We start from the raw sequence: 16,526 nt of genomic DNA on the forward strand, positions 1-16,526 counted from the left end.
TTAATTATTTTATTACAAGTGTACATATATCTATTTATTACAAATGTACCAATATTTTTATTACAATTGTCATTATTCAATTTGTTTGTCAAACAAAAATCTCATAAATTAATTATTTAATTAATAAATATCTTTAACTTAATTTAAAAATACTAATAATAATAATTTAATATAAAACCATACTAATAATTAATAATAATAATAATAAAATCTTAGATTTTTTTAACACCGCCTCATGTTTTGTAAATGGTTTAATTACCATTTTAATCCTTTTTATTTTCTATTACTTTAGAATTAAACTTTTACCCCTTATTCAATTTAGTTCTTTTTACTAATTACTATAAATTAAGCTAAATTCACTTAATTAAAACCTAATTAGACACGCTACTAAACTCATAGATATTTCTAATAATTATTTTCGAACTTATTTCGCTAACACGGAAGCCCTATAACTCACTTTTCCAGTGCCCGTGAATTTTGGGTCATTACAGTACACAGATATGTGGCCGAAATTAAAAAAAAAACAAAAAAGGTAAGTACTGGGAGAATTGCAGCGCACTGTGAAGGTAGAGGGACCAAAGGGATAAATATCCCAAAAGGGAAAAACACGCAGATCCCCCTTGGAGCGGGTCGGGTCGCGCGCGGGTGTACCAGAAACGACGCCGTTTCAGCGTTAATGTCCTAGGTGCAAAACGACACCGTTTTGCCTTACTATTTTAAGTTAAAAATTTTATTTTTTTCATCTGCTTCCTTTTCTTTTCTTTTAAAAAAATCAGAACACCCTCTTTTCCCCATTTCTCTTTTCGGCTAGGGTTTTGAAACCTATCATCGCCACTGTCATCACGGCGCCACCATGGGCGGTGGTTGGGGAGGTGCGAGACGGGCTTTCTAGCCCTTGTTTAGGACACTCACGAAAGCCATGCCTTCTCAACCCAAAAAGCGCGAAAGAAAAGAGTCTCTCCCTTCCCCATTCGATCCGATCCCGACGACGGAGAGGAGACCTCCGGCGACATAGCCACGGATGATTCCGGTGAGATCCTCTTCTCTTTTCTTTTGTTTAGTTGTTCCCACTTTTAAAATAGATTTGTAAATAAAACATAATAATAAAAATAAACTAAAAAAATGAAACGAAAAATGAAGAAAAAAAATCGATATCAACCTTTCTGCTTTTGATTGCTTCAAATCGTGTGGCTAATACATTTTTGGTTTTTTGCTATTTTATAGCCGAGAATATTACAAATACATTATCTATTTTGCGTGTTTACAGGTCAGGGAGGAGGTCAACGAGGGCGAAAACATGACACTTTGGTGTAAGGTTGATAAAGGAAATGACCCTCGGGCGATGTATGCACCGAGGGGGCACATGGAGGGGGTACGGTGCACTCGAGGCGCACGAAAGGGGGAAACGGCTCCTAGGGTTTCTTTTGATTGAATGAGTTTAGGTTTCGAGCTATTCTTTGGGGAAAGCTTTTTTAGTTTTAGGCCTACAAAATATGGGCTTTATATTTGGGTTGTAAATTTGGGTCTGATATGTTTTACATTCGGGCTTTTTTTGTAATTGGACTCAAACTCTTAACTTGTTATGGTTTTATTTTTATTTTTGGGTTATTGGTTTAGCCTCGGGAAAAATAGGCCCATTACAGCTGCCTCTATTTGCTCATTGTCGTGCAACGGGAATAGAGAAAAGACCATAAAAGAGCTAATTTTGCCTGAACCTGCTGAGTTTCGACTTCTTGGTGCTCATTTTTCTCCAAATAGCCTCATTCTAACCCACTGTAACTTCAGTGAGATAAGATTTGCAATATTTGATCTGACCTACTACAACTTCAGAGGTATAGGACTTGTAACTTGTAGCTTTGACCTGTTCCACTGCAACTTCAGGGAAATAAGATCCACTATCTTCAGTCTATTTCACTACTACTTCAGGAAGATAAGGTTTGCTATGATCTGCTCTACTGTAACTTCATAGAGATAAGATCTGTAATTTATAGCTTCAATCTATTCCACTGCAACTTCAGGGAAATAAGATTTGTTATCTTCAGTCGGCCCCACTGCAACTTCAGGGAGATAAAGTTTGCTATGATCTACTCTACTGCAACTTCAGAGAGATAAGATATGTTATTATAGCTTCAATCTGTTCCCCCTACAACTTCAGTGAAATAAGATCTGCTATCTTCAGTCTGCTCCATTGCAACTTCAAGGAGATAAGACTTGTCATATTTGATCTACTCCACTGCAACTTTAAGGAGACAAGATCTTCAACTTCAATATGCTCCACTACTACTTCAGAGAGATAAGGTTTAGTGGATTCAATCTGCTCCACTACAACTTCAAGGAGATAAGATTCATCATTACCACTTCAAGCCATCCCACTGCAACTTTAGGAGTATGGGATTTATGGATTCATCGATCTTGTTACTGTCCTCTGGGGAACATGACATTTAGAATTGATTTCATGGGCCGATGTTTATGCCAAATGATTAGGATGTCACGATCAGAACGAATCAAATGCTCCTAACTAGATGTGTATATATGATATTTGCATGAATGCAGAATGTCATGAGAATGATCCCCTTTTTTAATATTTGGGTTGTCGTTGTTTGTTGTTCATCAAGATTGCATCGCTGACGTAATACCCTGTTTTCTTGTTCGGCTAGTATTCTTGATAGAGAACCTAAAGAAATAGTCACAATTTAAACTATTCTTTTCTCAAATAATCCCAATCCTTGACTTCGGATAGTTTTCACCAACGGTCCCACTTTAGGTCCCCGTACTATTTTAAAAAACTTTTCAGAGTAATATTCAAAAATCCTTTTGTTTGAATATTACTAGTCCATTAATCGTTATTTCAATGAAAAATGCTTGAAAAAGATTATGACAATGGATAAGACGAAATTTTATTAAGAGCAAAGCTCAAAATGATAGCAAATTTGTTAAGGTACAAAATGATGATAAATTAATCAAGATAACGCATTTAGCGAAAATAAAAAATGAATAAGATAAAAATAGGTGCCCCAGATATCACAGCATGAGCTTCTCTGCACAAAACCTCTCGAGAACCTTTTAAACTTGCTATGTGTCTAGAAGATCTAGAAGTATTTTGTCGATGCCCCAAGATGTAACGTCCCTCCTTCTTGTTAATTCAAAGAAGACAAGACTACCGCATACCCCATCTTTGGTCAAAATTTGAATTGCCTATTCCTGGGTTTTCAACTCAAAACCTCTTTGGTCTCAAAGCGCGCTTTTGCGGGTTTTCGCCTTGGCCTCTCCCTTTTTTTTTAGGTAAAATACCTCTTGACCGAATCTGAATTCACAGGATTAGGTAGGCTTTTGCCATTCATTTCGGTCAAGATCAGATCTCCTCCAGAGAAGGCCTTCTTCACCACATAAGGCCCCTCCCAATTTAGCATCCATTTTCGTCTGAAGTCTTTTTGTATGGGGAAGATCTTTTTCAAAACAAGGTCTCCTTCATTGAATTCTCTAAGTCGAACCTTCTTGTTATAAGCCCGCATCATTCGCTTTTGGTACATTTGACCATGGCAAATAGCTTTCAACCTCTTTTCTTCAATTAAGTTTAGCTGATCGTATCGAGACTAGATCCATTCTGCTTCATCTAACTTTAGTTTTGACAGTACTCATAGAGAGGGAATTTCAACCTCAATAGGCAGAATCGCCTCCATTCCATAAACCAAATAGAAAAGTGTTGCCCCGGTAGAGGTTTTAACTGACGTTCGGTAGGCGTAGAGGGCGAATGGTAATTTCTTACACTATAGGAAAATAGGGCTTTAGCGGCGTTTTATCAAAAAACGCCGCAAAAATTGTAAAACACATAGCAATAGCGGCGTTTTACCAAAAACGCCACTAAAAACAGAGCAATAGCGGCGTTTTACCAAAAACGCCACTAAAAATAGAGCAATAGCGGCATTTTACCAAAAACGCCACTAAAAACAGAGCAATAGTGGCGTTTTAGTAAAAAACGCCGCTAAAAACCAGAGCATTAGCGGGGCTTTTGGAAAAACGCCGCTAAAAGTCATATAACCCCTAAACCCAAAAAAATCATAAATACTAATCTATAACCCCTAAAATAATAATTATTAAAATTTATGGTTATACAATATATTAAATATTTTCTTATATAATCGTAAAAGAGATGGTATTGAATTTAAAATATCGAATTAATTATTATTATAGTTTATGGTTTATGGTTTAAGATATATGGTTTAGGGTTTAAGGTTTATGAGTTAACTATGGTTTAAGATATATGGTTTAGGGTTTAAGGTTTAGGAGTTAACTAGTATTTGAAGGTTTATGATGAATTATGGGTTTAGGGATTATGATTTAGTGTTTAGGGGTTAGGGTTGGAGTTTAATGTGCAAGGGTTTGGGGTTAAGGTTAAGGGTTTAGAGTTTAGTGTTTATGGGATAGAGGTTAAGAGGTTTAGGTTTTAGATTAATTAATATTTTTTAATTTATATATTAAATGATTTCTTATATAATTGTAAAAGAGATAATCTTAATTTGAATATATTAAACTTATGATTATAGTTTAAATTATTTAAGAGATAATAGATAAACTTTCAGTGTACAAAACAATTGAGAAGTGGACAAATGTACACATTCAAGTGAACATGAAACAATAGAGGAAAACAAAATTGAAGTGCAAAAAAAAAAAATGAATATATAGAAATACCATTGTAAGATTATTACAGTGAAACAAGGAATGAATTGTGTGCAATATTTTTGTATATTTTAGGACCGTCATTATTTTTGTATAAGATATATTTTTTTTATTCTAATAATATCTTAAAAACACAAATCTTGTATTATGTATAATTTATTGCACCTATCCTTTACACTTATTAAATTTTAAAAATTTATACAACAATTCTAAAATTTTAGCTTTAGCGATTTAATATTCATAATATTGTAGCTCAAATTATGTATGTGCCCGTATATCAATTGTGAATTCTTCTATACTATTGTACTAATAATATATATTAATGCATTATGTGCCTGTATATTAATGTTAATGTATTACTGTAATATGTAGCTCAAATTGTCAATCCGTCTATATTATTGTACTAATAATATATATTAATGTAATATTGAAGAGTTAATTGATTAAAAATAATAAATGCAAGTACAAAAAAGAGCAAGGTATGGAGGGGTACAAAAAAGATTCAAAATTGCTAATAACGAGATTTGAACCCAAGTACTAAGATAAAGAGTAAGCAAACTTAACCAACTAAGCTAAATTAACTCATTGCTATATTATAGGAGTATTATTATTATCTTAATTATATTACGTTACGCTCTAATGATTTATTAGACCTATTCCATACACGTGTCAAATTAAAAAAATAATACAATAATTCTGTAAAAAAAATCTGGTGTTTACTTCAAATAAGGAAAATAATGATTTGAATGTTTTAAAATTGAATTTTAAACCGAAAATATCAAAATTTAGAGGCAAAAAAGAATCTTTTTCAACAAAAAGTGCGGCAAACCGCCTTCGGCTGTTTGTCAACGCGTAGGTCTCGAAAATTTATTCGAAATCAAAAAAAAAATTATCTCAATTAGACAACCGAGCGAAAAGTTATGGCCTTTCAAAGTTTTCGAAACTAAAATACATAAACTGTTGATGAATTACTAATTCAAAACTCACCGTTTCAATTGTTCCCACCACGCACCGTTTCAATTGATTTTACAGATCCCGCCTCTAATCTCCCAAAATTTGACATTCCTCCAACTCTACACAACGATTCAAAATGTTTTCCTTTTTCTTTTATTTTTCATTCTTTTCTGTTTGTCAATTTCCATTGTAGGAATTTATGTTACGTTATTTCTGCTATTTCATTCCTTTAAGCTGTTTCTATATGAGATTTTCTTAAGATTCATAAGTGTTTCTATACGTAAAGTCAGTGGCTTGCCCTTTTCCCAAGTTTTCCCCCAAAATAAAACTCTTGCTCTATTGCTCTTGCTCCACCGTCCGAAAGCGCTTGAGGTTAGTATTTCTTCTTCTTTTTTAAATTTATTTGTTTGCTTCGTCAATGTTCTTGTTTTGGTCTATAATGATGCTTGAATCTCTTTTGAAATTTAAGCAACCGTCCACTGAAAGAAGGCTCCATTACATGATCGGGAACTTAAGGGTTCCTGCTTTAGGTTTTTTCTATCGTTTAATTTTGGGATAATTGATGAGTATGTTTAAGGGATGAGAGAAAAGAATTTGAAAGAAACAAGGAAGATCAATATCTATTTAATATATTTAATTCTAAGCTGTCTGACTAAGAATATTTTATGGTCTTTTTTCTTCTTAATTTTAGTTTCTCATGATCTCTGATTTTAATTTTTCAGGAAAGAAAGTAATGTTCTTTTTTTTTTCCATTGTTCATAGATTTAGGGTTGGAAGCTAGATCTTACTGTAGGCCTCTTTGTTCTGCCTTTTTGGTTACTGATTCTCATTTTCTTACAGCCACCTCTGCCTTCTAGCAGTCTTTATGTTCTACAACTATTGTCCTTTCTTTGATGAACTTGATCATAGGTTCCATTTTTCTTTTTTGCCTTCGATGGTCTGGATGGCCTGTTATATCCCTACTCATGCAGGTTTTATACATGGTGTTCTTGCTGAAGCTGTTCAATGATAATTTTTGGAGGGTTGGTTTTTAATTTATCTATGTGAAGGTATGCAATTGCTTTGTGGTAGAGAGCTAATGCTATTAAATTTCTATTGATAATTTTGAAATTTGTTTAGTGTTGATTGATAGAAATATGAATGAATGCATTTCTCTGCTGCTATCTGCAATACTTTGTAACTTTCCTTTTTATATACTCTGCTGGGTTTTCATATGCAGGAGCACTGAGCATTTATATACTCTGCTTGTGAAACCTTGATGGAGATATTGATTTGAAAGCATATATGATATATTCCAGTGGAAATGTTTGTAGAAAATTATAATATTTTGGGACACTGTATTAATGCTGAATTTATAAATAGAAGATAACAATAGGAGCAATAGATATATATATAAAGGGGCTTTGAACATGTGGAGATGAGAGGCAGCTAAAAGAGCATGGTGTTATCATTTCTCTCCTCAGACCTTTGCTGAAAGTCTTGGGATTGAAGGCAGGGATCTTAATCATGGCTTTGAGGAAGTATTAATCATCTGCCTGTAATTGCAGTGAGTGCAATAAAGCTTTATTTATATATATATAAATAAAAGTGAGGGGGAGTGAGTTTCTTTTAAGCAAAATCTTGTATTGAGGGATAGCTGCAAAAAAAGTTTGGATGAAAAGAAGAATAAATAATTAAAGTCAAGAGAGAGGGTGGGGGATTGTTGAAGTTCCTCTCTCTCTCTTTCTTTATTTCTTTTAAAGATGGAAACTTGAAATAGTAAAGAGGAAAAAAAAACTGAGAAAAGTTGCTTAGATAAAAGCAAAGGAGGTGGTGTGTATATGTGGGTGTCACCAGCTTATTAGGTCTTCTTCTTCTTCTTCTTCTTCTTCTTCTTCTTCTTTACCTATCTCACCTTGTTATGGAGTTTCAAGCACCCATTCTTGGACCCCAACTACTTCTTTGTAAGTTAAACCTTTCTCTTTCTCTCTCTGGTTAAGCTTTCTACATATATGTTTGTCTCTTCATACTTCACAGGCCATTATGAATTTACTTTAACTCCGAAATCTATCGCCCTTTTTTCTTTTTTTTTTCTGATTTGATGTGCATCAATCACAATTATGTTGTTTTAAATTTTACTTATTTATCATTTGTTTGTTTTTTCAAGAGAATATTTTCTTTTTATTGCATTGTTTTTGGATTCCTAAAACTTGTCGGTTCACCAAGTACAGTGTATCAGATACTGCTCTCTCTCACTAATTGCTTCCCTTCCATTGTGTTAAAAGTATATAAATGCTCAGTGCTCTTAGTCATCAAAATATGGAGGAAAATTTGGCAAGATATATCTGCAATATCTTACAAGATAACCAGCAGAACTCTGAGGTTCTAGTACAGGATGTTCAATATATTCGTGCACAGGTATAACTCTTTCTGATTGATTCTATTCTTTTTTTTTTTTTGTGATACCTTGTGATTCAATTAAAGATATAGTTAACTTCCACTTTGTTACTTTGCATCTTTCTTGAATTTGGCACTTATCATTTTTCTTTTCTGTCCCATGGCTGTTTAGTTGCTGCCAAGTTTGAAAGATGCCCAGAGGTATGAGAAATTTAAGAATGAGATATGTAGGATTGCTCGTCATAGGTTAGCAAGTTAACGTAAGAGATGACCCCATGCCTTGGATCTAAAACTTATGTAGTATATTCCATTTATGAGCTTGATATCGTTTCATGTGTATGAACTAGATAATGGCAGCTGTCATCAAGTACATCTAAAGGATTGTGTTTTTCATCTGATTTATTTCTTTCCTTAACTTCGCTTTTATTGGACATAACATCGAAACTGCATCCCAATGCTAATTGATTAAGGTAGCACCCTTTATAACTTTCTGTCACGTGTAAAAATTTAAAAGGCGTTCCTGTAATGTAGATAACAGAAATTAGGGTAGCAAACGACTAGGCGCTTAACTGATATTGAATAAAACCACATAAGTCATATGCTGTTGGACACTTGGCAACAACTTCTATTTGTGCTATTATGCTGATATTAAATTTTCAGTTGCATCTTTGTCGTTGTTCCCGTGCAGTTAAATGGTATTTATTGCATATTAGTATATGTACGTAAGCAGCAAATATAGCTTAAAATCATCTTGATCTCATTTCGGTTATTTTGGAATTTGATTTCAGGTTAAAATAGTGAAATGCACTGTGAATGACATACCGGTGGACATCTCTTTCAATCAAACGGCTGGTCTATCTGCACTTTGCTTTCTGGAGAAGGTATCATCTAATCCTATCCAACATTGATATGTTTAGAATCCGTTTCCATTCCAAACATTGTGGATGTGGTAATCATAATTCATATAAATCACTTGATGCAAAAGATGATTCAAAAGTATAATTCTAAATGGTACATTGTTTCATTTTGATCAAGGCCTAGTGCTATTACGAGAGCCAGATCCTTGGTGCACACCATGGCTTGATTTCTACATATGCATTAGAAACAATGATTTTATATATCATTAATGTCTTTCATTCATCCTTATTTTGTTCTATTTGTATTTTGTTAGATTTCTGGTGTAGTATGATAAGTGCGGTATTTTGTTTGGCGGGATGTATTTATATCATAGATTATTCTTTTTCTCAATATTTTGATAATGAATTTTAATTTTTTTATATTTTGCAGGACTTTTACAATATTTTATAATATTTTATTTTTTTTAATTTTTATGACCTTTAGCGGCGTTTTTTTCAAATAAACGCCACAAAATTTAGCGGCGCCATCTATAAAGGCGTTTTTTGGGCACTTGCAAAAACGCCGCGAGTAATTTTATTGGCGCTTAAAAGCATCGCTAAAAGCCTAAAAAAACGCCGCTAAAAGTCAACTTTGCTGTAGTGTTATGCCAATCTTTATAAGTCTCAATCATTTTTCCCACGATCTTCTTGATGTTCTTATTAGCCGCTTCCACCACACCATTCATTTTTGGGCGATATGGTGACGAGTTATGGTGTTCGATCTTGAATTGACTACAGACCTCAGCTATCATGCTGTTGTTCAAGTTTAATGCATTATCTGATATGATCCTCTCAGGCATCCCATATCAACATATGATCTCTTTCTTTAAGAATTTGCTGACTGCCAATTTTGTGACGTTGGCGTAAGAAGTGGCCTCTACCTACTTAGTGAAGTAATCGATGACCACAAAGATGAATCGATGCCCATTAGATGCTTTCGGCAAGATCAGCCCAATGACATCCATGCCCTACATGGAGAAAGGCAATGGAGAAGTCATGACATGAAGAGGTGAAGGAGGTAAATGAATTTTATCTCCATAAATTTGGCATTTATAGCACTTTTTGGCATAGCTGATGCAATCCCCTTCCATAGTAGACCAATAATATCTGAATCTCATGATTTGTCTGGCTATTGTGAAACCATTAGCATATGTTCCGCAAACACCCTCATGGACCTCTTCCAAGATTTGCTTCACCTCAACAGCGTCCACACACCTTAGCAACACCTGACCCTTCCTTCTTTTATATAGAATCTCTCCATCTAATACATAATCATTGGCTATCCTTCTCAATGTCCTTTTATCATTTTCTGTTGCTTGGTCTGGGTATTCATAATTCCTCACATATCGCAATATGTCCTGATACCAAGGGTGATCGTCATTTTCTTCTTCTTCTCCGATGTTGTAACAATGAGTCGGAGTCTCATAGATACTCATCTGGATAGGCTTCACATCCTTTTGCTTATTCACTTTGATCATAGAAGCTAAAGTTGCCAAGGCATCAGCCATCTGGTTTTCGTCTCGTTGGAGGTAGGAAAAAGTGATACCGTTAAACTCCTCAATTAACTCTAGCACCAGCCTTCGGTAATTGATCAACTTAGGGTCTCTTGTCTCCCATTTGTCTTTGAGCTGATAAATCACTAACCATATACTTCTAGCACCTTGATTTTGCATTCAATGGTCGCACGGATACCCATGATACATGCTTTGTACTCCGCCATGTTATTTGTACAATCAAAATCCAATTTACTAGTAAATGGATAATGATCTCCGTTTGGGGATACTAGAACTGCCCCGATTCCGTTACCCACAGCATTTGAGGCTCCGTCAAAATTCAGTCTCCAAGGATGACCTTCTTGAGAGTCTTCTTCAGTGGTTGCAACATACATTAGATCTTCATTTGGGAAATCGAAGCTCAAAGGCTCATAATCTTCTAGAGCTCTACTGGCCAAAAAATCTGCTATTATACTCCCTTTTATAGCCTTCTGGTTCACATAGACTATGTCAAACTCAGAAAGTAAAATTTGCCAACGAGCCATTCTTCCATTCAAAGCATTTGACTCCATCATGTACTTCAAAGGGTCTAGTTTTGAGATAAGCCAAGTTGTGTGGTACAGCATGTACTGTCTCATGATAAACCGTAATTTATACATATTTCTATCCCATGTGTAGTGACGTAAGATTTTTGCTTTGGTCGTTAGTTGAGGCGATTTATTGAAAATTTGAAAACTGACTTTTGATTTTATTAAAAAAGGAGTCGCCACCGATCTTTTTTCCTAGGTGTGATCAGACACCTAACAAATCCTCTTTTCTTTTTTTTTTCTTTTTAAAAGAAAATTTATTTTTTAAACAAAAAGAAGGCCAAGTTTAGGTCTACGTCAAAAGCAAATGAAAAATAGGGTTCGGGAGTCAGTTACACGCGAGGAAGGTATTAGCACCCTCGCGACGCCCAAAATTGGTACCTTTATTAAACATGTGTTGTCTTGATTTCAAAAATACTAATTCAATTTGACATTTAATCGTGATCCGATTGAAAAATGAGAATTTTTTAGTTTTCGATTTTTTATAAGGATGTCCCATTTTTAACGCGAGCCGACGAATATCACCTAACATAGTGATGAAATCAATGACTTAATGTTAAATCGGCTCATTGCCTTATTTATTGAAATTAGTAAAAAAACATGAATAAAAAAGTCTTTAAAGTAGTGAATAACAAAATGATATAAAATGGACAGGAGACAAGAGTTAGAAATACATCGAAACACATAATAAATACGACAATAATATTAAAAACAATAACAATGCATGCGAAATTAAACGAAATAATAGTATCAAACACGAAATAAAAAACAATGAATATATATATAAATAGTAATAGTGTTAGAAATATACTATATATAGTATTTGAAATATATACATAAAATAAAAAATATATATAACTAGTAATGTTAAAGTATATACATAATATATATATAAATAAATATTGAAAAATGTATGTGCATAACATATATGAAAAATATATACATTATATAATATGTAAAAATATAATATAGTATTCGAAATATATACATGATATATAAAAATACAATATTAAAAAGAATATACACGTAATATATAAAAAATGCATATATAATATAACATTAAAATATTTACATAATATATACATATTGGAAATAATAATGTTAAAAAAACCTATTAACAATATTACGTAAATATATACCTATATATATATTAAAGATATATACATATATAATAAAACATATACTAAGATTAATAATAATAATAAGGATAATATAAAAATATATACATGAAATAGTATAAAAAATATATAACTAATAATATTAAAAAATAAAAAAATAAAAAATATACATGATATATATATAAACATATACGATATATATATTAGAAATGATAATAATATGAAAAAAAAACTATTAATACAATACATAAATACGTACATGTATATACACATAAATATTAAGTGAAAATCAATACTAGTACTAATAATATTATTAATAAATATAATAATAATAATAGTATGTTAATAACAGCAAGAATATATAAAATAATAATATGGTAAAATAATAATAATGTATTAATAAGAATGATAATAATAAAATAAGATTATAATAATAGTATCATAAAAAAATAGACATGAAAGAAATAGTAATAATAATATAAATAATAATATATGTATGCAAATAACGATGGTAAAAAAATATATATATGTATATAATAATAATAAATAGTAATAATGTTAATGATAAAAGTAAAGATAGTAATAATAGTAATGGTAAGGTAAAAAAAATAATCATGTAAATAACAATGATAATAATAATAATAATGAATAAATAAATAATAACTGTGACAATAATAATTTATTTAGATGGTATAGTAGAATAATTATAGCAATAATAATATATTAGTTTAGTTAGTTTAATATATATAATATTGAAAATAACGAAAGGGAGTAAATTAGATTAAAATGAAGGTTCAGGGCCAATTTGCAAATAAACAAAGAAGAAAGGGACTGATTTAAAATCTCAAAAAACATAGAGGGCCTAGAATGGGAAATAACCCCCACCCTCTAAAACGCGTGTTAAAAAAAGGGGACTAGATTGAAATCCGAAGTAATCAGCTGGGCCAAAATTGGGAATTAAAAGGAATTTAATTGCAAATTAAAGTAAAAATGGAAGGACCGCGCGCATAAATATTCCAGAAACTAAAAAAACACGCGGATCCTTGGAGCTGGTCGGGTTAAGGCGCGGATCCCAGGCGAAACGACGCCATTTTGGCGTCTGAACTTCAGGCCCAAAACAACGCTGTTTTATGTTTCTATAAAAGCTGAGTTTTTTTTTTAACTTCATTTCTCCTCTTCTTTTAAAAAAAAAACACTTCTAGCCTCTCTTCCTCTTTGCAGAGGTCTCTACGCCGGCAAGGGCTCCGGCCAAAGATCCGGTCACCGTCTGCCGTGGGCTCCGCTACGTCGGCCACCGTACACAGTGGCCGGAAATCGAAAAAAGGTAAAAAGTTTATATTTTTTCTCCTTTTATATATATATTTTTAAAGGTTTTTCTCTTTATATTTATATTCTATATGTATATAGAACGTATAAAGGAATAGACTTGAAAAAAAATATAAAAATAAAAGGCTAAGATCACCTTAGGCCTTCGATATCTTTGGTTGCTTGATTCTTATGCTACGATTTTGCTAGAATCACTATCTGGTATCACTGAAATTACTGTTTTATGTTTTAATCTATTGGTATTCATAAAAGAAAAGAAAAATCCCCTTTACAATAGTTTCCATTCGGCTTTTATAGCCCATTTGTTACACTGTCTATTTCCCTTTCTTTTTTTATTGCTGTTGCGTGTTCTGCTTGCTATGCAGGTGGTGGTTGAACGGTGGAGCAGAGGCTGGTATGGGGTTGACAGAGATGATGGGACAGAGGCGGCGGTTAGGGTTTTTTCCTGATTTGTTTTGTGTTTTTTCTTTTGGGCTAGTTGGGTTAGGGTTTAAGTTTGGGTTATTGTTGTTTGGGCTGTTAGTTTTGGTGGGTATTGGGTTCAATTTAGTTTGGGTTAAATTGAGTTATTGGGCCACTCGGGTTTGATTGTAAACGGGCCAAAATTGGCCTACAACACCATGCTTAGCACATTTTATGGATGATTTTTCCTTAGATTTGGTGAATTCGATACTCCTAATGCATTAATTTCATGTTTCATACTTAGGTGAGCATAGGAGAATGAAAAGAACGAGAAACGGGCCAAAAACAGAGAAAATGGGCCAACATACGAAATCAACATGGCCTGGACTTCCTCACATGGGCAGACCACACGACCGTGTCAATTTGGCAAAATCGAAGCACTACTCACATGGGTAGACCACACGCACGTGCCTATTTAACAGGCTTGACCACAGCCTGAAGTAATCGCACACAAGCGTGTCACACGGGCGTGTCCCTGTCGAGCCCAAGCAGAGTCTTATTCAGAAAAGGTCACTTTTGAGGGCTCTTAGGCATTCCAAAGCCTATAAATACACCCTAGAAGAGGAGAAGAGGGGGACACAGAGGAGGAATCAGGGAACTGCTTAAGGGAGCCGATTGATCCATCTCAGAAGCCAGATTCATCATCAAGACTAAAGATCTCCCCTCAATTTCCCTTCAGGAGTTTTAGGTTTTTCTTTATGTTTTGTATTCATTATTCTTTTGAGATGTTTACCTTTTTAGTTATGAACTAAAACCCCTAAATACCTAAAGGGAATGAAACCTAAGACAGATCTTGTTATTATTATCTGAATTGTATGATAAATATTTGACTTGTTCTTAATTATGTGTTCTTAATTCTTGTTTTGATATTATAGGATATTGATTCAAGTTAAGCTCTTATGCAAAGGAGAATAGACCATGTCTAAGAGTACATTTGTCATAATTAAGCGGAGTTGGTTGCGCGCCTAGAGATAGGTGACAAGATTTTGCCGGATTAGGGTGAAACCTAATAAGGGGATCCATAGATCAAGTTAATGCAACCCTAGGGCGTTAATTAGAAAGAGATTTCAATTATTCAATCTAGGGTTAGACATTGTTAGTCTCGAGAGAGATAATAATATAACTTAGGGATCTCTACGGAACAAGTTGAATGAATAAATCGTCCGATTCAATGTCAAATAACAAGTGAAGTCTAGGTGGATTTTTCCTTAGGTATTGTCTTAATCAATCAAATTTTCCAAAAAGTATTTTCCCCAAATTTCTTTTCTGTGATTTTTTAGTTTAATTAATTAGTTAGATAAACAAAAACCCTTTTATTTTTTAGGCTAGATAATAAAAAGAAAGTTAATACTAGTACTTTTAGTTCCTTTGGGTTCGATAATCCGGTCTTGCTAAAGCTATACTACTATTCGATAGGTACACTTGCCTTCATCGTGAGAATAGTTAGTTTCAAGAACGATTCATTATAAATATTTAAAACCTGTCACGAATATCACGTATCAAGTTTTTGGCGCTGTTGCCGGGGAACTAAGATATTAGGAACACTCGATTTTTATTACTTTAGCCATTTACTTTTACTGCAATTTAAATTTTATTCTAATTTTTATTACTAATTCTTTTTCCCCTTTTTCTGGCAGGTTCTTATAGTTTATGACTAGAAGAAACCCATCAGGACCATTACTTTTTGATAGTGAGATCAATCGCACAGTTCGCAGAAACCAAAAAGAAATAAGTCGAAACTTAAGATACACAGAGAACGAGCAAGAGGACGGTATTCAAACCACAACTAAGCAAATGGATGAAAATTAGGAAAACCTGATACCTCCTGCGATTGCTGTTAATCCAGTAAATCAGAATCCTGCTCCGCGCACTATGTATGATTATACTAAACCTTCTTTAACAGGAACTGAATCAAGCATAGTTAGATCTACTATTGCCGCAAATAATTTTGAATTGAAACCTAATACAATTCAAATGATACAACAATTTGTTCAGTTTGATGGTTTGCAGGATGAGGATGCAAATGCTCATTTGGCAAATTTTCTGGAATTCTACGATACATTTAAAATCAATGGCGTTTCTGATGATGTCATACGTCTTCGGTTGTTTCCCTTTTCGTTGAGGAACAAAGCTAAACAGTGGTTGAACTCGTTACCACGAGGGTCAATTACTACTTGGGAACAAATGACCGAAAAGTTTTTACTAAAATATTTTTCGCTGACTAAAATGACTAAATTACGTAATGGTATCTCTTTTTTTGTGCAGATGGATTTAGAAACACTCTACGATGCATGGGAAAGATACAAAGACCTTTTGCGAAGATGCCCTCACCATGGGTTACCGCTCTAGCAACAGGTTCAAACCTTTCATAATGGCCTGAATCCTTCAACTCGACAAATGGTTAACGCAGCTGCTGGTGGAACCATCAATAATAAAACACCTGAAGATGCCTATGAATTTATAGAAGAGATGTCACTAAATAACTATCAGTGGCAAGTCATGAGGATATAGCCAACGAAAATAGCCGGTGTTTATAACGTCGATTCGGTCACCATGCTCTCTAATCAGGTAGAACTCTTGAGTAAGAAATTTAATGGTTTTCTTAGTTCTTCACAGGTTCACCCAGTAATGCAATGC

The 16,526-nt window shown here is 33.5% G+C and overlaps 1 protein-coding gene and 1 non-coding gene across 7 annotated transcripts; one reads left to right on the top strand and one right to left on the bottom strand.

Annotated features, from left to right (window-relative positions):
- The first annotated feature begins 5,740 nt into the window (after positions 1–5,740).
- On the top strand, positions 5,741–14,192 carry LOC121212528 (uncharacterized). Of its 6 annotated transcripts, none has more exons than XR_005907797.1 (7): positions 5,744–6,003; positions 6,603–6,680; positions 6,851–8,028; positions 8,796–8,888; positions 9,700–9,921; positions 13,323–13,425; positions 13,793–14,092. XR_005907797.1 is itself a non-coding variant. In XM_041085452.1 (7 exons), the coding sequence occupies exons 4-7, from the start codon at positions 7,903–7,905 to the stop codon at positions 13,801–13,803; spliced, it is 333 nt and encodes a 110-aa protein (XP_040941386.1). In that variant the 5' UTR covers positions 5,752–6,003; positions 6,603–6,680; positions 6,851–7,574; positions 7,896–7,902; the 3' UTR covers positions 13,804–14,092. The 6 variants fall into 6 exon arrangements, 2 of the variants coding, with proteins under 2 accessions (XP_040941386.1, XP_040941387.1); XR_005907795.1 differs by lacking the exon at positions 9,700–9,921 and adding an exon at positions 14,134–14,192 and having other exon boundaries at positions 5,752–6,003; positions 13,793–13,858; XM_041085452.1 differs by lacking the exon at positions 9,700–9,921 and having other exon boundaries at positions 5,752–6,003; positions 6,851–7,574; positions 7,896–8,028.
- A 1,929-nt stretch (positions 14,193–16,121) lies between these two features.
- Positions 16,122–16,228, bottom strand: LOC121212786 (small nucleolar RNA R71). Its single transcript, XR_005908160.1, has one exon. It is a non-coding gene; the product is annotated as a small nucleolar RNA R71 (small nucleolar RNA).
- Positions 16,229–16,526: the final 298 nt, after the last annotated feature.

The sequence above is a fragment of the Gossypium hirsutum genome, chromosome A13 (genome assembly GCF_007990345.1).
Source record: "Gossypium hirsutum isolate 1008001.06 chromosome A13, Gossypium_hirsutum_v2.1, whole genome shotgun sequence".
Classification (NCBI taxonomy): Eukaryota; Viridiplantae; Streptophyta; class Magnoliopsida; order Malvales; family Malvaceae; genus Gossypium; species Gossypium hirsutum.